The 27,289-nt window shown below is 38.5% G+C and overlaps 1 protein-coding gene across 2 annotated transcripts in view; it reads right to left on the reverse strand.

Moving 5' to 3' along the window:
- Positions 1–27,289, reverse strand: part of RASA2 (RAS p21 protein activator 2) — a 160,281-nt gene that overhangs the window by 100,106 nt on the left and 32,886 nt on the right. For both annotated transcript variants that reach the window (XM_075546823.1, XM_075546822.1), the window contains exons 2-4: positions 25,815–25,932; positions 17,950–18,053; positions 9,365–9,459 (exon numbers count right to left, since the gene is read on the reverse strand). In XM_075546823.1, coding sequence (XP_075402938.1) covers positions 9,365–9,459; positions 17,950–18,053; positions 25,815–25,932 — 317 coding nt within the window. The remainder of the gene's footprint in view (positions 1–9,364; positions 9,460–17,949; positions 18,054–25,814; positions 25,933–27,289) is intronic.

Below are 27,289 nucleotides of genomic sequence, written 5' to 3' on the forward strand. Positions count from 1 at the left end.
TCTCAGAGGAACAATGTAGAAAACATTGTAGAAAATTCCTACTCATAGCGACCCTACAGTGATCTACTCTACTCTAGAAAATATATATTAAAAATAGAGCAGCGAAAGGTGCAATTATACTATCCAAGGCTTAAATATATAGTATGAAGCTATGGTTAGGGAAAAAATTTTTCTTAATGAGATTCCACCAGGAATCATTAAGTCAGAGTCTACCTAATATGTTCATTACTTCCACTGGCTGTTAAACAAGAACATTCCTTTGGTATTAGTCAACAAGACACATAATTGTGCATTAACTTGATTAATAAAAGAGGAAGGACAGAACAGATAGATTCAAGACAAATACAATTAAGGTGGAACATTAAAATTAAAAGGCATTATGTGTTAAATTAAGGAAATTATAATTTCTAAATTGTAAAGCACTACCTCACTGCATACTTTAAGATGCTACTTAGCATAAAAAAACAATGAAGTTACAAAACAGAGTGTACAATGTTAATATTATTTTAAAGCAAATACATATACACATAATACATGTAAGTATTGAAAAACTTACTAGAAGTCTGTTTAGTAAAACACTGATCGATGTAATGTATGGTAGATAGGGTTTCAGAAGATTTTTTTTTCTTTTTCCACCTAGATTTTTAAAGTTTCTATGCATATTGCCTTTTAGTAAAGAAAAAATGAACACATTTTTAAAACTATCTGAAGTCCATATAGTACTCGAAACCAAATTCATATACATTTCAGAAAAAAAAGATACTATTCCTGACTGTTTTATACCAAGTTCAGCTTTATTTATATCTGTCATCATTAGGGTAATTAAGACATTACATACCCAAACCTCTTTTGAAGCCAATCAATGGTAGTGGTTAAGAATAGTCACATGACACAGTTCTGGCCACGGGGCTGTACACAAAGTTGTTGGTGAAGCAATGTTAACAGCTAGTTAAAAGGAACGCCATAGGCAAAGCAGTGGGATGGAAAACTGAGAAGCCTAATCAAAGTTTGTCCAAGTCTCAAAGTGTTTGACAAACCAAAACCTAGTTTAGGCCCATGGAGTGGGGCGCTGGTAAGAAAGCACTCAGGCTTTTAGTTAGAACTCCTGAATCATTACACCTGAGCAATAAGGATAAACTGGAAATAGGCCAAATCCTTGGCTGGAGTAAGATGATCTGCCGCGAGTCTAACTGCCTGCCAACAGCAAAAAGGAATCTTCTCTGGAGGAATAAAAAATTTCATCCGGAGCCTCAAATTATCTCCAACACATTTCAAATACAATTCCAGTTTTAAAAATACTAAGGATAATAGAAAATAAGGCCAAATCCCAACACCACCACCTCCAGTAAAAAGGAAACAACTACAAAAGAAGCAGACTTACAGGAGATCCAGAAAATTAAATAACTGACAGGTTGATGTTGTTTCAATTTTTTGTTTGACGACTAAGAAAAAGGCAAACTCAGCACAGTATCAGAAAATCTACAGCAAAACTAAATGAGAAACTTAAAATTAAGTAATAAAAATAATCATGAAGAAGACCTTAATGGATGTACTTAAAACAGCAGATTACACAAAACTGAAAAGATGACTGGCAAAATGAGAGATGAGTAAGTAGAAAATACCCAAAATGCAACACAGAGAGATCAAAGCACAAATATGAGACACTGAAGTGGTCCATTAATCATGTAGATGGAGTGCCAGAAAAGAGGAGAAAGAAAGAATAAGAATAGCGAAGAAGATAAAATCATCTGATTTCTCCAAATCTAATGGATGACATCAAGTTACTGATTCAAGAAGCCCTAGAAATGCACAAGTAGGATAAAAATAAAGGAAGTTATACCTACACTTATGCTAACACTGAGAAAATAAAACTGTTAATATCTACAATGAAGTAACAATAAATCTGACAAGAAACTACTACTCTTGGAAGATACACACAAGGCTGTGATTTGGTCCACATCTGCTATCTTAACCTACATTGACTAACAGCATATCCTTCATATAGGTCAGAAAATGCTGGAAGATCGGAGATCTGATACTGCACTCTAAACTTTTAATTTAAAATAAACCAAACTTTCCAATATAATTGGTTATGTTCAGCTGATAGTGTAGCATATTAATTTATATTTAGCAACATACTCAAGAGCTTAGTATTTCTAAAAGTTTATTTCAATAATGTTTATAAAAACTTCACACAGAAATAGCTGTGATTGTCTAAATTTTATTTTAGTATATTGTTGGAATCATACAAGGTATATGAATTTATACACAGTTTGGGGAATTTAGCTGAATAAAGGCATTTGGAGAAAGCACAGGCATGCAGCTAAAATATTCTAGTCTAAAAAACATTTTGGTTTGCATAATAAAATATTGAAATTTCAACAATCAAATAAGAACCCAATAAATATAGTTTCAACTAAGGAAATTTTGTGTGTGTGGTGTGTGTGGTGTGGATGGGGTGGAGGTAGAGGGTAGATCCCAACTTCTAGATTTCTAACACTTATTTTTATATTTTATAATTAGATTCTATAAATCATTTTAGACACAACTGGTTGGTCAGATGCATAAAAAATGACGGAATGATGGTTTTACTTAATATCTCATTTATTAATGCCACATATTTATGGATAGATTTGTTTTTTAAATCATTTTATTGGGGGCTCATACAACTCTATCACAATCCATACATACATCCATGTGTCAAGCATATTTGTACATTTCTTGCCATCATCAGTCTCAAAACATTTGCTTTCAGCTCCTGATTTTCTCTCCTCCCTCCCCTGCCCCTTCCCTCACGAACCCTTGATAATTTATAAATTATTATTTTTCATGTCTTACGTCTCCCCTCACCCACTTTTCTGTTGTCCATCCCCCAGGGAGGGGCTTTTATGTAGCCCCTTGTGGTCAGTTCTCTCTCTCTACCCCACCTTTCCCTTCCCCTCCTGGTATCACTACCCTCATTATTGGTCCTGAGGGCTTTATCTGTCCTGGATTCCCTGTTTCCAGTTCTTTTTTCAATCATTTTAGTGGGGCTCATACAACTCTTATCATAATCCATACATACATCCAATGTGTCAAGCACATTTATACATTTGTTGGCATCATCATTCTCAAAACATGTGCTTTCTGCTTGAGCCCTGGGTATCAGCTCATTTACCCCCTTTCTCCCCCCTCATGAACCCTTGATAATTTATAAATTATTATTATTTTGTCATGTCTTACACTGTCCAACGTCTCCCGTCACCCACTTTTTTGCTATCCATCCCCCAGGGAGCTTTATATATAGATCCTTTTCATCAGTTCCCCCTTTCCACCCCACCCTCCAGGTATAACCACTCTCACCACTGGTCTTAAAGGGGTCATCTATCCTGGATTCCCTGTGTTTTCAGTTCCTATTTGTACCAATGTACATCCTCTGGCCTAGCCAGTTTTGTAAGGTAGAATTGGGATCATGATAGTGGGGGAGGGGGAAGCATTTTAGGAACTAGAGGAAAGTTGTATGTTTCATCATTGCTACACTGCAATCTGAATGGCTCATCTCCTCCTCAAGACCCTTCTGTAAGGCGATGTCGAGTTGCCTACATATGGGCTTTGGGTCGCCACTCTGCACTCACCCTCATTTACTAAGATTTTTTTGTTCTTTGATGCCTGATACCTGATCACTTCGACACCTCATGATCACACAGGCTGGTGTGCTTTTTCCATATGGGCTTTGCTGCTAGATGACCGCTTGTTTATCTTCAAGCCTTTAAGACCCCAGACATTTTATCTTTTGATAGCCGGGCTCCATCAGCTTTCTTCACATTTGCTTATGTATCTACTTTGTCTTCAGCAATAGTGTCGGGAAGGTGAGCATCATGGAAAGCCAGTTTAACAAAGTGTTCTTGCATTGAGGGAGTACTTGAGTAGAAATCCAATGTCCATCTGCTACAGTAATACCAACCCTATAAATATATGCAGATAGATCTATTTCCCCATCATCATAAAAAAATATATGTATACAGTTTCCGGAAGGCCCCGGCAACTGAGAGCCGGGGCGGACGTGTGGTCCCAGACGGGTTCCTGTCCCGGCCCCAGTCCCGCCGAGGCGGCGACTGCAGTAGGAGGAAGAGGAGGTGTTGGACCCGCTGGCCCGTTGCCGCTAAACCTTGCAACCTTATCTCAGCTCAAGATGAACTATATGCCCGGCACCGCCAGCCTCATCGAAGACATCGACAGTGAGTAGCCCATCTCCTCCCGGGCGGGCGCCTCTTCGGAAGGAGCTTGTAGACTAACTTAGTGCTCCATCAGACTGTGGAGCGTATTCATGTGGGAAAAAAATACGGTGATATTCCTCGAGGGATTTTTGTGGTAGGAGGAGAAAATGTGGTCCTACTAGGAGAAATAAGGGACATGAAAGGACTGCAGTTTGATGATCTAGGACTTGGAAAAGGAGAGTGACACGCCCCTCCAGCAGGTGTCTATTGAAGAGATCCTGGAGGAGCAAAGGGTGGAGCAGCAGACCAAGCTGGAGGCAGAGACGCTGAAAGCTCAGGCGCTGAAGGATCGAGGTCTCTCCGTTCCTCGAGCAGATACTCTGGATGAGTATTGAGTCTGCTCAAGGCCAGGAGCATGCGCTATCACTGAAATGAAAGTGACATCCTGGTCACCTTTCACCAGAGACTGCTGAATTTTGAAAAATCATTTTTATTTTACATTCTTTTACTGATGCAACCTGACGAAATCATGTGGCATTTTTGTTTTGTTTTTTAATAACAAAATCATTGTGAAGAGACAGTCACATGGACTCCTTTCTCACACCACTGTGAAGCCAGCAGACACTTCTTTATGTCGCTTCCCTGATTCCACGTTAGGCTTTATAAGGGACATTCTTCACTTGTAAATAAAATGTGGATCTCAAAACTAAAAAAATATATATATATATGTACATATATATATATATATATATGTGTGTGTGTGTACATATGTACATGCCTGTATTTAGACCTCTATAAAATCCTTTGTCTCTTAGTTCTTTCCTCTATTTCCTTTTACTTTTCTCTTGTCCCACTATCAAGCTCAGTCTTCATTTGGGTTTCAGTAATTCTTCTCATTTGGAGTTTTTTTCTTAAATATTTATTATCTATAGTGGTTCATTCCTTTATTTTACAAGTAATGTTAGTTTTTTTAAATTAACATGCAAAAAATAAATTATGCCTGTATATTCATTATGTCTTAAATAGGTGAGTAAGAGAAAGCCTGATGTACGTAAATCATTACATTTCTTTTTTTTTTAAAGCAGTGGCCATATAAATGTATAAGGCAGAGATCATATCACCAAACCAAACAAAGTATGAAGCAATCAATAACTTACGGCATGATCCAGAAATTCAGGATAAGCTTGCTGCTAAGGACTTATTAACTAAATAATTGCATCAAAAGAACATGGTCGCCAGTGTATCTGGATTTACTGCTTATACCAGTTGTGTGAGACAAATACCCTTGAATAATGAAAGCATATGGAGAACATGGGTGATTTTGTTTAATCAGACTTATGGATCGCTATTAAAGTCCATTTTGTATTCAACTTCTTTATTCTATAACCACGTTTGGCACAGCCATGCTCTTTATTATAGCTCCTAAGAAATAAAAAGAAAAATACTCTTTCTTATAAATTCAAGTACCAAACACCTAATGGCATGACTACAGACAGATCACTGGAGTCAAAAGATGTTTTTTTAAAACCTTATGAAAGTTATGGGCCACAGCAACAGATCTGAAGAACACCAAGTGAAGTAGGATAAGCAGGCATAGAGACTAAGGAAAACTGGGAAAAGAGGGAATATTCAACATTGTGCTAAGTTTTTAAAAATCAATGAAGTAATAGTTTGTTACGAATGCCATGAGGAACACTGAGAGGTTGTTTGTGTTTTTCCAAATCTCCGTGAGATTGAAGACAAATTTGAGTGGTTGAGAAAATGTGGTTTAAGCCAAAGAGTAAAACTGCAAAACAGAGAATCAAGCAAAACAAAAAGAATTGGAAAATGCACTCATGAAACATTTTAATACTTGAATGTTTTGAAAAGAAAACTGAAAATAATTAATATTACTAACAATAATATAAACCATCTGAGACAATTCACAGAAAGAAGTTCGACCGCTCTTGGAAATTTTCAAATGTTTTGGTATAAAAGCTACTTTACTACTCTTGGGAATCTGAGGGCAACGTTACCTTTCTGTACATAACCATAGATCATCAGACCAAAAGGAATCCTGTACACGGTCATGCCTATTTCACATGGAAACCCCTTACGCAACAACAGCCTAGCAACAATCTTGGTTAGATACAACAAGTGCGAATTAGGAACTAGGAAATCAAGTATACCTTCCTCTGAGATTGAGATGTCAATTATGTCCTCTACTCAAACTCCTTCCTTAGGAAACTAAACCCTAAATCAGTGGTTCTCAACCTTCCTAATGCCACGACTCTTTTTTTCACGACTCTTTAATACAGTTCCTCATGTGTGGTAACCCCCCAAATTATTTCTGTTGCTACATAACTGTAATTTTGCTACTGTTATGAATTGGGTGACCCCTGTGAGAGGGTCATTCGACTCCAAAGGGGTCGCAACCCACAGGTTGAGAACTGCTGCCCTAAATGGAACTGCTCTACAGGGACTTAATCCTCCAACTATGTCCAACTAAGTAATACTGGGGTAAGACAACTGGCCCAAATTTGGCCAAATTCTTTCTCTAAATTGTCTCAGAGAAGTGAGTCAGACTGGAAAAGGATCACATTAGAAGGCCCTGGGCAGACTAAGAGAACATGTGGGATGAAAATAAAACTCACAAATGAGTTCGATAGAGACTGGTGGGATAACCCCACCACTACCACCACCGCCCAAGACAATGGCCCTTAGTCACCCTTCAGATCTGGAACTAAACTCACCTCCACTGTTGACTCTTCAGCCCAACAACAGACACTTGCTCTATAAGGGGAACAGTAACACTAAGGAGTTACACACTCCTTAAAACAAGTATTTGAAGTCAGAAGTGTGGTATTTACCATGGGTGAAGTGCAGAAGGGGTAAGAGAAAGGAGAAGAAATACACACAAGAACTATGAGGAGGAAGTAAGTGGTTTTCCATGGTGGGAAATACATTCCATGACAAGAACCAAAATGTGTATGACTGCTGAATGGAAAATGAATTTCCTCTTTACACCTTCACCCAATTCACAATACAAGTAAAATTAATAAACTACAGGGGAAAAAGTTAATAAAAAACCTAATCCAAGGAAAAAAATCAGAGATTTATGTAAACATTAAAATCAACAACTAAGAAAATCTGATAACAAAATTTACTCAGCACAAAAATAAACAAACACATTAAAAAAGAGTGGTGTTGGTGCATGATCATAAAGACTCAAAGTTTGGTGTGGCACTTTCTAGCTGCCAAAAAGAAAGCTGATATGCAGAAAGACAGATGAGATTAAAATGGATTAACAGAAGCAGAAGGGAAGAGATAAACCATCGAGCTTCAAAAGTTGATAAAAATTCTATTACCTTTAATTCCATTATTCCACAAAATGTTAGTGCTTCGTTTTCTTATTAGGCATATAATGGTATCATCACATTTAAGTGAAGGAAACCATATGTACCATTTAAAGTGAGAAGAAAAGGTAAAGAGAAAACATTAACTATTCACTTTGCAAAATGAAAGGGGGGGTCACTTTAGACACTAAGTCCTTACACTCAATGAGCACAGTGAATATCTAAGGAGAAATTAAGTGGGTGTCAGTTGCTATGTGCCTCGTACTGAGTTTTTAAAGATACAATGTTTTTATTCTCCTTGGCCACAAATTCAAGTCAACTATTTTGTCTGTGGTAAATCAACTCACACTTTAGGATTTATGAGAAATTGAAAGTCTTTTCAAAAAGAATGCTGACCTAGTGAGAACTGCACCCAGCTATAGGGTTCCAGAGTCAGAATCAGCTTGATGGCAGGGGGTTTGGGTTTCAGTCTGAAGAACCTACCTTCCAGTTAAGCTGCAGCTTCCCTCACAAAATCCTGAGAAAACATCTAGCTCAAGCTAGCCATGGCAGGGTTACTGTAATAGTATTCTAAGACGCTCCCCTACAAACTCGCTAATGCCTTTTTCCTTTGAGTTAATGTGAGTATTCCTTAGACTCCGAAGGTCCCTACGAGACCCTTTTAATCTCAGTGACCACTGTCTATGAGCGGCAGGACGCAGTGGATGGGAGTGCGGCAGTGTGGGTAGAAGCTTCAGCGTCAGACCGATCTCTGGAAGGCCCTCTGGCTTAGTAGTTCTGTGATTTTGGCCAAATTATTTAACCCCCACAATTCTGAATGTCCTTATTAATAAAATAGAGCTAATAATGTCAACCTCATAACATTATTCTGAAGAATGAAGGAGATAATGTACATTAAGCATTTAGTATCATGCTTTGCGTGAGTTCTTACTGTTTTTGAAAATTTAATCAAATGGAATGCAGAAGGGGTTATGAAGAAATGGAGAAGCAGGCACTTTATTTGCAAATTATCTGTGGGTGTGTGTACAGTATTTTTTCTTGCCTTAAACTTCTATTTAAGTCACTATGACAAATTACAACTTCTTTTAGAAAGGAAAAATCCCACTGCAGCTATGCCCTTAGTAGATGGTTTCACAATGCTTACCATACTTTATAAATACACAGGGTTAAAGAAAAAGATTCCCTTTAAATAGAAATGGCACCTTCTAAGACTCACACTTCCCAGAAACAAAGAGAGTTCAGCTGCATGGTTAAATGTACTTTTTCACTCAGATAAAGAATCTGTAAAAGAACTTCTTATTTTGGCAAGGAGTAAAAGAGCCCTAAAACGAGTAATGATACCTTTTCAAACACAAAGAGAAGTGAATAACAGGAAGGGGTGGACGTAGGAGTGAAGACTAGGCAATGGTAGGCTGTGGTGAAAAGCATTTTCAGAAGTCTACTTTTTTAACAGAATAACAAAACATCCTGATGAAAATGAACGAAAGCACAGATTTTCAGGGATTCTCTTCAGAACTAATAAAAGCTCTTATCCCTTCATGTTTTTTCTCCTTTGAAAAAATAAATAAGTAAAAGCAGTAATTTGCTACCGAGAGTGAAACAGACTAGGAAAAAATAGAGATCTAATTGACCTCTCCAAACTTACAAACACACATTTGTATTATTCTTGGTTTATATGGCAAGCGGAATTTCTTTCAACTTGTATTACCACAGTTCTGTATGACCAAAATATTTGGTGTCAGAATTTAAAATGAGGTATCAACATAAGCCAGTATTATCAGTTCACTTTTCTTGTGAGTGAAAAACTCTTACATTATTAAACTTAATATTTACCTGAACTTCTGAATTGGAGTCAACAGGCTGTAGTGAAAACCAAGTTTCTCTACCACTATGGTTGCATAAGTCTTCTTTTTTGATGGCTACTTTTCCTGCAGGAAATAAGCAAAACAATGTAAGAAAACATACTTTGCTTAGGCTAAGACTCATCAGCACTGTTATGCCAAGTTCGTGGAAAGTTTGAATGAAAAGATAATGAATTTATCTCCACAAACTTTTTGAAGCCACCCTCATGTTATTTGTAAAAATATCTTAAAATAATTCTCACCTGATATTTTAAAAATCCACCTTTATAAGGAATGTTTCTATGATCTGAATGAAAAAACCCTTCATGATGTGAATGAGGGGGACTGGAGTGGAGACCCAAAGCCCATCCACAGACAATTTGATATCCCCTACAGAAGGGTTATAAGGAAGGGATGATTCAACCAAGGTGCAGTAGCACCAATGAAACACATCATTCCTCTAGTTCCTGAGCCACTAGCATGACCCAGTGCTACCTCACATATCCTGCTAGACTGGAGAACACACATTAGGTACAGATAAGAGCTCTCGACACATGGAATTCAGAACAGATAACCCCCTCAGGAACAGTACTGGGTGTAGCAATATGAGGGTAGGGAGATGGTCGGGGAAGGGGAAGAGGGAGAAAAGGGGAACCCATCACAAGGTTGGCTATACAGCCTCCCCCCCTCCAAGGGGGACAAATAACAGAAATGTGGGTGAAAGGAGACAATGGACAGTGTAAGATATGAAAATATAATAACAATATATAATTGTTCAAGGATGCAGGAGGGTGGAACTTATATCAAGGGCTCAAGTAGAAAATGTTTTGGAAATGATGATGATGGCAATATATGTACAAATAAGCTTGATAAAATTGATGTAGTATGGAATGTTCTTAAGACTGCCAATAAAATGACTTAAAAAGAAAGAAAAAGTCCTTTACTTCCTTGGCAGAACTGCCTCTGGATCATTTTGAATCAGAGGATAATATAAAAACTCAGTTGTAGTTACACAAAACGGCATTTTTAACTGCTTGCTTAGAATCCCATTTTCACACAGAATACCACTGAGTTGATTGGTATTAAGTTGATTTGAACTCCGGCAAACCTACAAAGAATTTCCTGAGACTATAAATCTTTATAAGGGTAGATAGTTTCTGAAGACAAAATGGGTGAATAAGCAAATGTGAAGAAAGCTGATGGTGCCCGGCTATCAAAAGATATAGCACCTAGGGTCTTAAAGGCTTGAATGTAAACAAGCAGCCATCTAGCTCAGAAGCAACAAAGCCCACATGGAAGAAGCACACCAGCCTGTGTGATCACAATGTGTCGAAGGGATCAGGTATGAGGCATCAAAGAACAAAGTCATATCATTGTGAATGAGGGGGAGTGTGGGATAGAGACCCATAACCCATCTGTACACCCCCAATTGGACATCCCCTTACAGAAGGGGCACGCGGAGAAGAGCCATTCGGGGTGCAGTGTAGCAACGGTGAAACATACAACTTCCCGCTAGTTCCTAAATGCTTCCTCCCCACCCACTATCATGATCCCAATTCTACCTTACAAATCTGGCTAGACCAGAGAATGTACACTGATACAGATAGGAACTGGAAACACAGGGAATCCAGGACGAATGATCCCTTTAGGACCAAGGGTAAAAGTGAATACTGAGAGGGTGGAGGGAGAATGGGGTGGGAAGGAGTTACCAATTACAAGGGTCTATATATAACCTCCTCCCTGGGGGATGGACAATAGAAAAGTGGGTAAAGAGAGACGTCGGACAGTGCAAGATATGACAAAATAATAATTTATAAATTATCAAGGGTTCATGAGGGAGGGAGGAGTGTGGAGAGAGGGGAAAATTAGCTGATGGCAGGGGCTTAAGTGGAGAGCAAATGTTTTGAGAATGATGAGGGCAATGAATGTACAAATGTGCTTTACACAATTGATGTATATATGGATTGTGATAAGAGTTGTATAAGCCCCTAATAAAATGATTTTTAAAAGTTCACAAAATAATATTAATCTATTTGGCAACCAAATAAAACAACAAAAAAAGAGTAGACAGCTTCATCTTTCACTCAGTGATTGGTAGGTCTGAACTGCCAACCTAGCAGTTGGCAGCTAACCATTGAACCCACAGCACCACCAGAGCTCTATTCCCAGAGTATCGTCCATGCAAATGGAAAGGCACAATAATCCTGTCTATTTTTAACACCATAAAATAATCATATCACCCGGTAAATTTTGAGCAGTCATACCTGCATTTCATAAGCGATTATACATTTCAGTTAAGGGGGAGGGGGCTATACACATCTTAGAAATACTGAATATCGACTTAAATAATATTAAGACAGTTACAAAATCTTGTTTTTATCAAAATAATACAAACACTTGCTTCAGTATATACACATAAAAAAAAAATCAAAGCAGTCCCCTAAAGAGTTCCTATCTCTCAGAAAATATACAACGCAATGAACATAGTGGTGAGAGAGGAAAACGCAGAAATGTTCTTATTCTAATGAAGTATTTCCCATGTTACTGTACAAAGCATTTCCTTCCTCAATTTAAGTTTTAAGAAGTAGGCATAGTTTTGTTTGGCTGACAATTTATTGCAAGATTCAGAGAACTTCAACAAAGGAAATGCTTTAATGGCAAGATTTGTTCACTTTCTTTCATTTTATCAAATAATTCTCATTTTAAGTACCATGATTATACTTCAAGGACCCTTGGGGCACAGTGCATAAGCATTTGGATGGAGGTAGTAAAATACTGGAATTTAAATCTATCAGTCACACCAAGGAAAGAGAGATGATGCAGTCTGCTTCTGTAAAGATTCCCCCACACACCACACTGGTAGGACCCCAAGGGGTAGCTCTCTTCTCTCCTATACTTCTATTTCTGTAGGTTTAAATTAAGTCAATGACAATGGGCTTTCGTTATGCTTCATATCCTTTCTATTATGACATATTGTGCTTGGTCTTTTATCTCAATGTCTGAAAACTTATAGAAATAATTTTTAAAATTTTGGTTAAAAAATGTCCATTTATCAAAGCATGACATGAAAAATACAAAAAGTTTATTTTAAAAATTTAGTATTTGCAATATGTGTGTGTGTTCCAGCTATTATTTTCATTCTATTGAGGTTTATCTATTTTGTTAGTGTTGTTGCTGTTTTGTTTTCATTTGTTTTGGTATGTTTATCTTTATATGAAATCCAAGATGGATCTTTTTTAAAATCATTTTATTAGGGGCTCATACAGCTCTTATAACAATCCATACATACATCTATTGTATAAAGCACATTTGCATATTCATTGCCCTCATCATTCTCAAAACATTTGCTCTCCACTTAAGCCCCTGCCATCAGCTAATATTTCCCCTCTCTCCCCGCTCCACTCTCTCTCATGAATCCTTGATATTTTATAAATTATTATTTTGTCATATCTGATGCTGTCTGACGTTTCCCTTCAACCACTTTTCTGTTGTCCATCCGCCAGGGAGGAAGTTATATGTAGATCCTTGTAATCGGTTCCCTCTCTCTACCCCACCGTCCCTCCACCCTCCCAGTATCCCCACTCTCACCACTGGTCCTGAAGAGATCATTCGTCCTGGATGCCTTGTGTTTCCAGTTCCTATCTGTACCAGTGTACATTCTCTGGTCTAGCCAGATTTGTAAAGTAGAGTTGGGATCGTGATAGTGGTGGGAAGGAGGAAGCATTTAGGAACTAGAGGAAAGTTGTGTGTTTCATCGTTGCTACAATGCACCCGAAGGGCTCCTCTCCTCCCCGTGACTCTTCCGTAAGGGGATGTCCAATTGCCTATAGATGGGCTTTGGGTCTCTATCCCACACTCCCCCTCATTCACAATGATATGATTTTTTGTTCTTTGATGCCTCATACCTGATCCCTTCGACACATTGTGATCACACAGGCTGGTGTGCTTCTTCCATGTGGGCTTTGTTGCTTCTGAGCTAGATGGCCGCTTGTCTACCTTCAAGTCTTTAAGACCCCCTACGCTATATCTTTCGATTGCTGGGCACCATCAATTTTCTTCACCACATTTGCTTATACACCCATTTGTCTTTAGTAATAGTATCAGGGAGGTGAGCATTCAATGATATGATTTTTTTGTTCTTTGAAGCCTGACAACTGATCCCTTCGGAACCTTGTTATCACACAGGCCGGTGTGCTTCTTCCATGTGGGTTTTGTTGCTTCTGAGCTAAATGGCCGCTTGTTTACCTTCAAGTCTTTAAGACCCTAGACGCCAGGCTCCATCAGCTTTCTTCACAGTTACTTATTCACCCATTTTGTCTTCAGCGGTTGTGTGGGGAAAGTGAGCATCATGGAATGCCAATTTAATAGAACAAAGTATTCTTGCATTGAGGAAGTACTGGAGTGGAGGCCCAATGTCCCATCTGCTACCTTAATACTAACCCTATAAATATATGCACATAATTCTACTTTCCCAACCTCGTATATAACTATATTTACATATGTACATGGCTTTATTTAGACCTCTATTAATGTCCTTTGCCTCCTATCTCTTTCCTCCATTTCCCTTTACTTTCCTTTTGTCCCATTATCATGCTGTCGTCATTTGGGTTACAGTAATTCCTCTCGGTTACATTACCCTTGATCATACCCTACCAGGCCTACTACACCATCCTCACCCTTGTCCCAAGATGGGTAAATCTGTAGACATAAATAACCCTAAGAAATCATAGGATTAATGGTTTCTTAGGGTTATGGCAGGACAGGTTAGTAGGAAATGGGTAACTAATAATAATGAGTACAAAAATGAAGAAAATGTTCCAAAATTGATTATGGTAATGACTGTACAACCCTTTTTAATGTTTAAATTACTGAATTGCATGATATGTGAATCATGTCAAAACTTAAAATTTTAAAAGATGGCGATGGTTGAAAACTTTGTTATTTAAGAAACATACTAAAGGCCATTTAAAAGAATAAATTTTAAAGTGTATAGATTAAATCTGAAAAAAGCTATTTAAATAATTCAACCACATGAAATATTTTGATAAACTTGTATTCCCATTCATGACTTGTGTCTATCTGTATGCAAATTAAAGGACAATATTAAAATATACAGCTATAATTTCATTATAGCATAACAATTATATTAATATACAATCCAAAGGAAAACTAGTTAAAATTCATTAACTACACCTACTAGAGCATTAAGTTTAAGAGCTGTTAAATGTTGAGATGAATAAAGTAATTCTCCAAACAAGCACAAATCTTTCCAACTTTCAAATATATTTTATGAAATCTAATGTGAAGGTCAAAAACTTCATGTGAATACATATATAAACATTTTAACGCATTCAAATCTTATGAGAAACGGCACTATGAAAACAGTAAGTTTTAAGTTCTTCTTTTGGTTAAGTTTAAGATAAAAATGATAAGGAAGAAAGCATTTTTTCAATGCTGAATATACTGATTAAAAACCAAGCATAGAATTCGGGCACTGTCTGAAACACCTAAATATTCCGTATTCTGTTGAAGGTGTACAGATGGAGACAAATCATATGCAGCTCTTGATCTATTTTGCCTTATAGATTATAGCAGATCCCTAAAAATATCAATTAAACATTTAGCTTAGGGATACAAAATAACAGGAGAGCACTCAATATTGATTATGACTACCATAGTTCTATTAAGTAATGCCTTGTACCACATGAGATATAATAAAATGGTAAGGCAGTATCTAACAGCTTGGTACTTTTAAAAAAATTTAAATAATGTATGTACATTTAGAAACAGACATGTGCATTCTATAGCTGAAGTTTGTACTTTGGGACCTACCCACGTCTCTTTAACATTAATTGTCTATGGCTTTTGTATCCATCATCAATGTTTAAAAGAGGGTTTTTATTGAAAGTTTAGTGGTTTAAATGATTCATTCGCTTATTGAGCCAATCATTAGTTACTGAACCAATTATGAGAAAGGCACTGTGCTTTTGGTTTATTTTGGGGTGTTTTCCCTTTTTTGGCATTGTGTTTTAAGAGGTGATTTGATTTTCAGGCTCCCCCAGTTGAAACTTATTTAAGCAGTAATCACTCTAAAATACTAGAGTAATCATCTACTCCACCTATTTACAATTCACAATTCTGATTAGTGGAAGAACACATTCTCCATTACAAATATCCTTTCCGAAAAGAATCCTCTCCTTGCCTCACAGGTTAAAGAACATCAATAAACAAATGCCCCTTTATTCCTATTTCCCATATCCTGTATCCTTAGTACTCAATATCACTAAAAAGTTGAATGACTTGGCTCCTATGAAGGGAGTCTTTCTCTCACTAGTTGTATTATTGAGAAAAACCTGCGATTTTATTTGCAGCTCTGATTCTTAACAAGATCTTTTTTTAAAATGCCAATCTCTGATACTAAAGAGTTGGATGAGATCAGTTGGCCTAAATAAGCAGAGAAGAACATGGTTCCAAGAATAAGAAAAAATATTATAAAAAGAAAGAGGAGATATAGCATTTGAGCTCTTCAAGTATTAGGAAAACTTAATTTAATCAATCAGGCAATATGAAAAAGAAAGGTATGTCTTAAGTCGTAGAGATTGAAACAGGGTCAAGGAGAGGGAGAATGGGAGGGAGGAAGAGGGGATAAAGGAGAAGTGGAGAATGGAATGAAGAGGCTGAGGGGAAAACGAAGTCCAAGTTTCTGAAATACAAATAACACAAAAAGAAAAATGTCAGATTTTCGTCTCTTGTCTTAAGCTACAAAATTCAGAATCCAAGCCTACTGGCATCAATTGCGACTCACAGTAAGCCTATATGGTGTTTCTAAGGCTGTAAATCTTTATGAGAACAGTTAAGTTCATCTTTCTCTTAAGAGTGGCTGATAGGCTTGAACTGCTGACCTTGCAGTTAGCAACCCAAAGCCTAAACGATAGCACCACCACAGGTCCTTAGTTTTGAGTTATCATTAATTCTATTGATTACCATTGAGCTGATTCTGACTCTGGGTTGCTCCACAGGGTAATTTAAGACTGTGACCTATAAGAAGCAGATCGCTAGATCTGTCTTCTGAGGTACCTCTAGGTGAATTCCAACCACTACCCTCCCTTTTGGTTCCTATATGCCTAGAGAGAAATATACATACGGTTACATATGTGTGTATAAACAGCTATATATATGCAATTCAACGTGCAAGTCATTTTAAAATCCTCATTCTTAAACACCTAAAACTACAATCTAGAGGATAAAAATCCCAATTTTTCAGCAAGGTCTTAAAAGGGTCATCACAATTTGGCTCATATCCCCAGGGTTATATCCTACCACCACCCTTTCCTAAGTAACTTCTATACCCCAGCAGCTTGCACAACCACCAGGATCACAATTACTCCTCTTCTCTTGCCAATCTCTTGAATTTCCTTGCTAGGTCTTTGTTAACCCCCACCAAACCAAAGTAATTGTTCTCTCACTTATGTTACACTTTAGCGACCCCAGGTGACAAAATAGAATTGCTCAATAAGCCTCTCTGGGCTGCAATCTCTGGTAGTAGAACCCCGGCAGAGCTGCTAGGTGGGTTCGAACAATCAACCTTAGGTTGGCAACCAAACAGTTTTACCACTAGGACCCTACGGTTCCTTACCAACAAGCTGCTGCTGGTGCTGTTAGATTCAATCAAGCTAATTTTACTGGGAGCATTAGATGGCAGGGACGAGAACAAAGTCAAAGAAAGCTCAATTTGGGGGCTGGCGTACACTTGAGCTCTGGCAGCACTGTGGTTTAGTCACTAGCTGCAAGGATTAAACAGAGGAAAGACGAGGTCATCTACTCCTGTAGAGATGACAAGTTTGGGCAACCCGAGATAGGGCACTACGTGTCAGAATCAACGTCAATCAATCAACCCATTGTTTGAGAAGGTTCTTTAGCGGGAGACTTGAGTACATTTCAAATCAGAAAGGAGAGGTGGAAAGAATCTATTTCAGGGCACTTTTTAAAAGGAGAGGATAATATAAGACCTCTCTCTACCTGTTATTAAAATATAAAGAAGGTGCAAAGACCACGAATGTGACACAAGCACACAACAGTTCGTTCTGTTCTACAGACCATATCCTGGACTCTGACAGTTATTTCAGAAATACATTTATTAGTCATTGATACAACTAAGGAGAAAAAGATAAGACTAGATAAAAGCAAATGATTACTTTGATAGAAAAACTTCAATGAGGGAGATCAAGACTGTATCTTTGTATAGGATATTTTGAATCATTCAGTGAATACTTATCAAATTCTTAACCCAGTGAGCCATAGTCCCAGCCCTCAAAGTATATTCAACCAGAGAATCTTAACATTAGACACTGAACTGAAGCACAAACATCCTGAGTGCCATGAAGAGAGAACCACGAGGTCTTCTAGAAACAGGATGATGGCTAGGAGATCAAGGATGGCCTATCTGAAGACGTGTCCAGTACACAATTTAAACATTAAGTTGACAGATGAACATGAAGGCTAGAGAGGAAGCTTAGAAATGGTGAGTACATATTACTCTGTATTTTTCTATTAATGATAATTATTAGTAGTACATACCTATACGAAGATCTCTTTGTAAAACATTCTTATCATAAACATAGAAAGACAAATACTGGAAAGTTCTTGGGATCTCAAAGTAAAATTCTTCACTGAAAAATGGGCTAGAAAGAAAAAAAGGAAAGCTTATTAGATTTAAATTTAATGATATCCTCAAATAACATCATTGCCAGCAAAACCAATTAAACTACAGACTACAATGCCATAGAAAAAAGCTTCAAAGGCTCCAAAGTTTTCCTCAATATTCAGTGTCAATTAAATTCTGTACAAACCATTTTTAGAGAATCCATCCAACTGTTAAGATGGGTAAGTGCTGCCCTTTTTATTTGAAATGGTTGATTTTTCCAAAGTGCCAGTACCTTACCAGTGTGATTATTCTCCTTATACCAAAAGGGAAACAAAATTCACTAACATAAAGTCGAAACCATCTCAGTGACCCCATAGGACAGGGGAGGACTTACCCTGTGGTTTCTGAGACTGGCCATCAGTGTAACAAATAGTTATTATTTTTTAATGATTAGTCCTCTTTCCATCTTAAGAAATCTTTGGCTATCTCAAGGTTGTGATGAGTTTCTCTTATGGATCAACTTATTTTTATAAGAATGCTACTTTAATCACATTTAAATCCTTCTGTGGAAGTATAAAAGGAGCCCTGATTACACTATCAGTAAGCATTGAACTGTTAACCTCAAGGTCAGTGACTCAAATCCACTAGCTGCTACAAAGGAGAATGAAGAAGCTGTCTGCTCCCATGAAGATTTACAGCCGCAGAAACTATGGAGAAGTTCTACTCTGTTCTATAGGGTCCCTGGGAGTCAGGGAGACTTGATGGCAGTAGGTTTTTGGTATTAAAAACATAAATCTCAAAATAAAATATCTCTGAAATCCTAGTGAATATCTTCGTCAAGTACTAATTTCCTGAAAATGTTTGAAGAATAAAAACATACTTTTAAAATGCAGTATTAAGAGTGTTACAACTTAAGAAAAAACTGAGCTAAAAACTTAAAAGTAAAATCTTAAATCTTTTCTGACCTTTCATTACTTTCAATATTATTCTCACTTCAAATGTAGCCAAAATAAAGGTTTTATAGTTAGCTTTTGTAAATAATTGGTCATCTAATTAGTTTCAACATAAAAAAAAGAAGACATGGCATTTATCAGCTACTTTTTTTCCTTTACATCAATCTTAAACAATTATAAAATGAAGATTCCCTTTTATATTTAATACATCTACATTCAAGCATTATTTTAAAACACACCCTAAAGCCAATAAAAGCACCATATGAATGATTAAGGGTTTTATTTCACTGTGCCATCCGTCTCAACAACCCAACCCCCACATCCAGGTACTTCTATCTTGATTTTATACACTAGTCAATCTATCCATGCAGAGAAAATGTTTTAGTAGGGTTGGCAAGGCACCATAACTAGATTTACAGTTTTCAAAACAATTCTGGGATCAAAGACCTTTCATCATGAACACAACTCCTGGGGCAGAAAGAAGGTATACATGAGCAGAGCAGCTTTATGCAGTTTTGCTTATACACCACTTCAAATTGCTAAAAGGATCTGAGGTAGATATTTAGGAGCTATAGATTGCATACATGATTTCTATTCACCTGTTACTGAAACTTTCTACTCAGTCTCCACATAAAAACTTTAAGTCCCATGAAAGTGCTAAATGGTCTCTAACAAAGCCCTACCCAACAGCTTACGACAATACCCTTAAAAGGAGGAAAGACGATAATGAAAGCAAGGCGGGCCAAAGTTCGTACAGACATTTTCCCTCGAGCCCGTAGGGAAAAGTGCTAGGGAGCACCTAAACTCCCAGCAGTCCGTCTCACTGTGCTCCAGGTTACCATTGCCAACCTTACACTATTGCTCAGTTTGCTAAGCTTCTATAAAAATCATTTAAGACATATTTTTTAAAATAGAAAACAAGTAAAAACCCCAAAACTGTACTCAATGCTTTTCCCAACATAAAGCTCTGAAAGGGCAATGATTTTTTAAGTTGTTTTATTTTACTCACTTACAAAACTAGTTATTAGAAACTTGACCACAAGTATTTAACTTGTAATTAGTTGGGCATATTACTGGTAACTGTAAAATACAGAGTCAATGAACATTAAAAAACAAATTGAAACTAAATAATTTGGGGTTCCAATCTCACTACATAAGCAATTATTCAGCCTTTTGATGCCGCAGTCTCATCATCGATAACGTATGTATAATACCGGAACTCAACACTCTAGAAGTGACTTAGGCCTAGGCTCAGAAGTGCATTCATACTTGAGGCTATGAAAGTAATTCAAGATTTTTAAAAGGCCTTTTCTATTGAGAACTCTAATAGACATATAAAAAATTTATAAAATAATTAGAAATAAAACTCACTAAAGGAAATCTTAGAGGAAAAATAAGGGGTTTTTCTTAAAACCATTTTTTTGGGGCTCAAACAGTTATTATCACAATCCATACATCCATCCATTGTGTCAAGCACATTTGTACATTTGTTGCCATCATCATTCTCAAAACATTTCCTTTCTACTTGAGCCCTTGGTATCAGCTCATTTTTTCCTCTCCCTCCCCCATGAACACTTGATAATTTATAAATTGTTACTATTCTTTCATATCTTACACTAACTGATATCTCCTTTCACCTACTTTTCTGCTGTCCATCTAGAAGGGAGGGGATTATATATAGATCATTGTGATGGGTTCCTCTTTACTCCCCTCCACCTTCCACTTACCTTCCTAATATTGCTACTCTCAATATTGGTCCTCTGTTCTGGATTCCCTGTGTTTCCAGCTCTCTCTGTACCTGTGTACATGCTCTGGTCTAGCTGGATTTATAAGGTAGAAATGGGGTCATGATAGTCAGGGGGAGGAAGCATTCAAGAACTAGAGGAGAGTTGTATGTTTAATTGGTGCTATACTGCACACTGACTGGCTTGTCTGTAAGGGGATGTCCAACTGTCTACAGATGGGCTTTGGGTCTCCACTCTGCATTCCCCCTCATTCACATTGATAAGATTTTTTATTCCGGATCTTTGATGCCTAATACCTGAGCCCATCGATACCTCATGATCACACATGCTGGTGTGCTTCCTCCAGGTGTGCTTTGTTGATTCTCAGCTGTATGACCACTTGTTTATCTTCAAGCCTTTAAGACCCCAGACACTATACTTTTGATAGACTGGCACCATCAGCTTTCTTTACATTTGATATGTACCCATTTTGTCTTCAGTGATCGTGTTGGAAAGGCGAGCATCATGAAATGCCAGGCTATTGGAGCAAAATGTTCTTGCATTGAGGGAACACTTGCGTAGAGGCCCAACGTCTATCTGCTACCGTAATACTTAAAATACAAATATATGTACATAGATTTATTTCCCTATTGTTATATGTTTACATATGTAATGCCTGTATTTAGACCTCTATAAATGCCCTTTGCCTCCTAGTTCTTACCTGAATTTCCTTTTACTTTCCTCTTCTCCCAATATCATGTTCAGCCTTCATTTGGGTTTGAATAATTTCTCTCAGTTACACTGTCCTTAGCCCTACTAGGCATCCTATGCCCCTCTCACCATTATTTTAGATCACTTGTTGCTCCCTTGTCTCTGGGTTTGTTAACACCTACTTCCACTCCCATATCCCCCCTGCACCCTCCATCCCCCACCCAAACCATAGCTCCTGTTGTTTTCTCCTCCAGATTGTTTACCCCACCTAGCTTACCTAGATAGACATACAGACAATAATTAGCACAAAAACAAGGCAGAGCAAAAGAAAACAAAACAAAAAACCCAAACAACAACACATAAAAACCACCACCAACAACAAAAAAGCCGATAAATAGTTCAGGGTCTGTTTGTTGGCATTTAGGCATGTTTTCTGGTCAAGTCTGATGGGGTGCCACGTCTTGCCACCTCAGTCTATTTTTGGTATTCCCTGGAGACTTTATTCTTTTGCTCCCCTTGCTGCTCTACTGCACACCCTTAGCATTTCACCCCAGTGTGGTGGGGTCAGATTGGGCACAATTCCCACACTGTGCCTCCAGGACCTCTGTACAAAAATATTTTTTAAAAAGCATATCCTATGAGTCTGAACTACATTGTCATGGTACTTAATATTCCATCCACCATATGCCCATCCCACCATCTTCATATGCCCTTGTTTTGATTTTCTAGCTCTGAGTAAGACTGCATCCTTCCAGTGCAACTCTACCAGAATTAAGTCCAATCCCACAGACACTATTACAGGTTACAGTAGCAGATCAAAGTTTGCAAATTAGAATTAACTGTGACACTCAAAGTGCTATTACTTTCAGCAGACGAGAAATCTGCCTAAGAGTTCATTCGAGAAATCTGCCTAAGAGTTCATTTCTTGATAGTGCACTACACTAAGGTAGGTGACTTTTATAAACTTTAGGCAATCACTTATTCTTTAGGCAAGCATTTATTCTTAGAGAAACAACAACTATTTACTTTGAGGAGAGTCCAAGTGAATGAGCAAAATTTAGACTAGAAAGTGTTTTATACAACTTGAAAAGGCATCATGTGAAAGCTGAAATAAATCTGTTCTCCAGTAGTACAAAACTATTCTGTGAGCTTGTAAGCATCTCGGCGCTGGCAGTGATCTCCACACAGCTGCTCCAACATCCAGGGCTGCATTGGGGTAGGTCCATGTGGCTTCTCCTCAGGGATGTCTTGCAGGAAGTGAGCCTTGCCAGCTGAAGCAGGGACCTAAGGCAGCTAGCTGCACCGTGGTCTGACCATCAAAGAGCAAGAGACCCGAGAACTAGAAAGGCAAGACTCACCGAGCCATTTATCCTTCCACACCCTTCAATTAACCCCACATGTGTTTATTGGCCAGGTTGGCACAATAAACTAACTACCTCAACTATTAAGAGGAAGGTGTGTGCGTGTGTTATTGTTTTTATTTGTACTTTCCTGTATCTGGATGAAAGTTTACAGAACAAACTATTTCACAATTCATACACTTCCATGACATTTATTGCAGTCCCAACAATATAAAAGCATTACTTTACACTCCCTACAGGTATTTCTTTTCCACTCATTCTTCTTCACTATTCCCTTCCTGTCTTCTGCATTTTGTTCCTGAGCAATTTGCTGCTTTGGGGGTCTTTTGTGGTTAATTACTAAAAGGAGTGCATACCTGACTGATGTTACCTTATATGGACTGTAATATTATTATTATGTTGCTCAAAGTTTGATCCCCAGTGATGGATTCAGCTCTAGGCTTAAAGGGTGTCTAAGGGCCATTGTCTTAGGGGGTTCACCAGTGTCTACTTAAGCAGTAACCTTGGTCTTTCTTAGGATTTTGAGTTTTGTTCCACAATTTCCTCTGACTCTGTCTAGGACTTTTTATTGTGATCCCAAACAGTGTAGTTGGTATTGGTAGCTGGGCACCATCTAGTTTTTTGAAGACCAAGTTTTACAAGGTCCATTAATCTTTTGGACTATGTGGCAGTAATATAATCTACTGTCAACTTGATGAAAGGGTGAAGTCTAGCCTGCCAATCAGGTCATAGCCAATGAAGTCTCTGTGTGGGCATGGCCCTCTCCTGAGCATTCTGGAAACTCCTTTCTTCCTTCCTGGTGGTAGGGGACACACACTCTCCCGGCGAGACATTCCTGTTGACAAGACATGATGCTACGCTGATGGAGACAGAGTGCTGGAGTTGGAGGAGGCATGTGGAGACTCATGCCTGTGCTGAGATGCTTCCACCACTGCCACTGGATCCATAAAACTTTCAACCCACTGACCTGTGATCTTCCTGCATTCCGCATCACTGCCTGTGTTGCATGAGTCTGATGAGGAATTTATAGACAGGTATCGGACATACGGGCTAATATCAGACATAGGGACTTGATCTGGACTTGGCTGGGATGTTCTCTTAATATACAATTACTCTTTATATAAAGCTCTTTCTTATACACATGAGTATTATGAATTTGTTTCTCTAGTCAACCCAGACTAACACAGACTATTTGTTTCCAGGTATTTTCACCCTTTTCTGCTTTTGTTTCAGAGAGGGAGACCATAATTGTCTCTCAGATAGCCAGCCACTCATAAGTCCTTAAGACCCTAGACGCTATTCACCAAAGAAGGATATTGGACATTGTCTTTATGGACTAGGGACTATGTTATGCCATTTGCCCAAGACGCCTTAAGACTGTGGTCAGAGCCCTCAGGTCCAGTGTCACTCAATGCATAGCTATAACTAAGAAATTTACAAAACATTTCCCTCTGTATAATCTACTATATGCATTGATATTTTGCAGCACATATAAATCAATATATAGAAATACCCTCTGTCAAATCTATTTGGAAGATGATGTATTTTGTAGCAGCTTACGCTCATGGCTAGATGAATAAAGAGCACCTAGCAATATTCTTGTGTCTTCTCATTTCAATAAACATTCCAACGCACTGACATTGAGTGGATGCTAACTCATAGTGGCCTGCAGACAGGGGAGAACTGTGCCTTGCGTTTGTAAGACTGTAATTCTTTATGGGAGTAGAAAAGCCCCATCTTTCTCCAGAGGAGTGCTTGGTAGTTTTGACTACTGACCCTGCAGTTAGCAGCCCAACAGGTAACCACTAAGTAACCAGGGGTCTTTTAATAAACATTAATCAATTGAACATAAGAACATTCTAAGAGAATAGTTCAAGGCCCATGTAGGCTGCTTAGGAGGCACTTAACTCTTTGGTCACTGAACTCCATTATGCAAATGCCAGGTGACTGTCAAATTCACTGTCAGAAGGAACATAAGGTAGAAAGGTCAGCTCCAAGAACATCAAGGGTCCAGCTAACTGTTGTTGCCATTGTCATTAATGTTGTTAGAGGCCACTGAGTCGGCTCCAACTCATAGCAACCCTGTGTACAACAGAATGAAGCATTGCCTGTTCCTGAACCATGCTCACAACTGTTCCCATGCTCAAGCCCATAATTGTAACCACTGTGTCAATCTGTCAAACTTGGAGAGGCTATAATTCTAAAAATAAATTCAGAGTAATCATGAGCTGTCAATCGGATCAGTTATCAGGCATCGGAAGACCCAAAACAATCATAATCAATTCAAACAAGGTGGGTCGGAGTGCCCTTCTGTATGTAGGCAATTGGACAACCCCCTCATAGAAAGATCACAAGGAAGGAATAAGCCAGCCAGGGTATAGTATATCACCGATGAAGCATACAACATTCCTCTAGTTCTTTAATGGTTCCTCCCCCTTACTATCATGACCCCAGTTCTACCTTAAAAATCCAGCTAGACCAGAGCATAGACAATGGTAAGATACGAGCTCTTGACACATGGAATCCAGGACAGATAATCCCTCAGGAACAATAATGGGAGTAGCAATACCATGAGGGTAGGGAGAGAAGGGGGAGAAAGTGGGAACTGAGAGCAATGATTGGGATAACGCCCCCCCCTGCATCCCTCCATCACCACCACCAGGGGGACGAACAACAGAAATGTGGATGAAGGAAGACAGTGAATAGTGTAAGATATGAAAATAATAATAAATTTTAATTCATTAAGGGGTCACAATGGTGGGAGGCAAGAAAAAAAGAGGAGCTGATACCAAGGCTCAAGTAGAAAGTAAAATGTTTTGAAAATGATGGCAACATATGTACAAATATGCTTGATACAATTGATGTATGGATTGTTATGAGCTGTAAGAGCCCCCAATAAAATGATTTTTTTTTTTTTAATTTCAGAATGTATACAGAAAGCAAAAGTTTCAGAGTCGAGGTCTTGATTATTACAGTCTAAAAAACATCTAAAATATATAATTACATGTTTTATGAATACATAAAATAATTTACCAATTTTTCTACCAACCTTAAAGATTTTTCAACAACTTGAGTACGATAAACTTCTTCCTGGTCCAAATTTATGGTGCAGAAACAATCTCTCATTTTGTTGGGTCCAAGATATGGCAACAAATTTTTTGCTTCACCTGTTGGCACAAAAATTAAAATTGGTGTCAAAATATCAGCAATTACTTCATGTTAAAATCCCAATCAAACTCGATGCCATTGAGTTGATTATAATTCATAGCAACTTTGTATAGCAGAGTAGAACTGCCCCTGTGGGCTTCTGAGGCTGCAAATCTTTTTTTTTTTTACAATAAGAAAAGAACTTTATTGTTTAATGTTTCTGTGTAAAACATAAGCCTTTATGTTTGTAAAAGAAATCACCCAAAGGGGATGAGCTCAGTCCTTCCTCTTCAGTCATGTGCTCCCCACCATCCTCCAAAGGTGAAGGTTCTGCAAACATTTTGGAGGCGGGAGGGAGGGAGACGGTGGGGGGAGCCAGTTAATCTGAGTCCGAGAGCACGATGATCTCCTCCGGGTCGCACTGTGTGGCCACACTCATCTTGTAAGTACCAGGCGGGGGGGGGGGGGGGGGAGGCGGCTTGGGATTGAGCACGGCTTGGCTGGAGAAAAGCTGCAGAGGGAGCTAGTCACCAGGCTGTGGCTGGGAGAGTCCACTCTGGTTGAGGAATCAGCTACTAAGGGTCTTGGATGCCAGGGGTGAGGGTGGGCACAAATCCTCTTCCCATTCTTCTCATTCACTGCCCTTTGCTTTTCCACATAGCTGACACCTAATGGCCCTGTCCCTGAGTCCTCCTTCTGAGATTTCTTGCAGGGGGTGGGGGGGGGGGGTGGAATTGCCCCAGGTGTGAGGAGACACACGAGGCTGCAAATCTTGATGAGGGCAGAAAGCCACATCTCTCTCCTACAGTGGTTGGTGGTTTCAAATCGTCGATTTCGTAACTAGTAATCCACTACGCCACCAGGGGCCCCACTGTTACACCTTTTCGTAAAGATGCAATCCAACTACACTTCTTAAGGGTGCGTATGGGGGAGTCGGGTGGGCTGACTAACTACAGAAAGAAAACCATTAACTTGGTCTACAGGAGTATGGAAAACTGAAGCGAGGAGGGGCCTCTGGGGTCACATTACATGTTGTATCACTGACCCTATTCTGAAGTTATGTTCTCTGCCCCATCCCACTAAGCCACCTCAGTAACTGTTGTTTCTGTTGGGTGCCATCAAGTCAATTTCAACTTCTAACAACCCTGTGTGACAGAGCAGTTTCCTAGTCTATAACCTTTATGGAAGCAGAGTTGCTGAATGACAGGGAACTGCCAACTTTTTAGTTAAGAGTGAAGTATTTCCCACACCACCAAGGCTCCTTCCTTTCAAGACTCTTCTCAACTATTAACCCTTCTGTCCTGGGTCACCATTTTTCTTCTTTAACTGTCACTGCCATCAGCACTTGCACCTTTGATAGTTCCAATTTTAAAAAAG

Source organism: Tenrec ecaudatus, chromosome 4, assembly GCF_050624435.1.
Source record: "Tenrec ecaudatus isolate mTenEca1 chromosome 4, mTenEca1.hap1, whole genome shotgun sequence".
In the NCBI taxonomy this organism is placed as follows: Eukaryota; Metazoa; Chordata; class Mammalia; order Afrosoricida; family Tenrecidae; genus Tenrec; species Tenrec ecaudatus.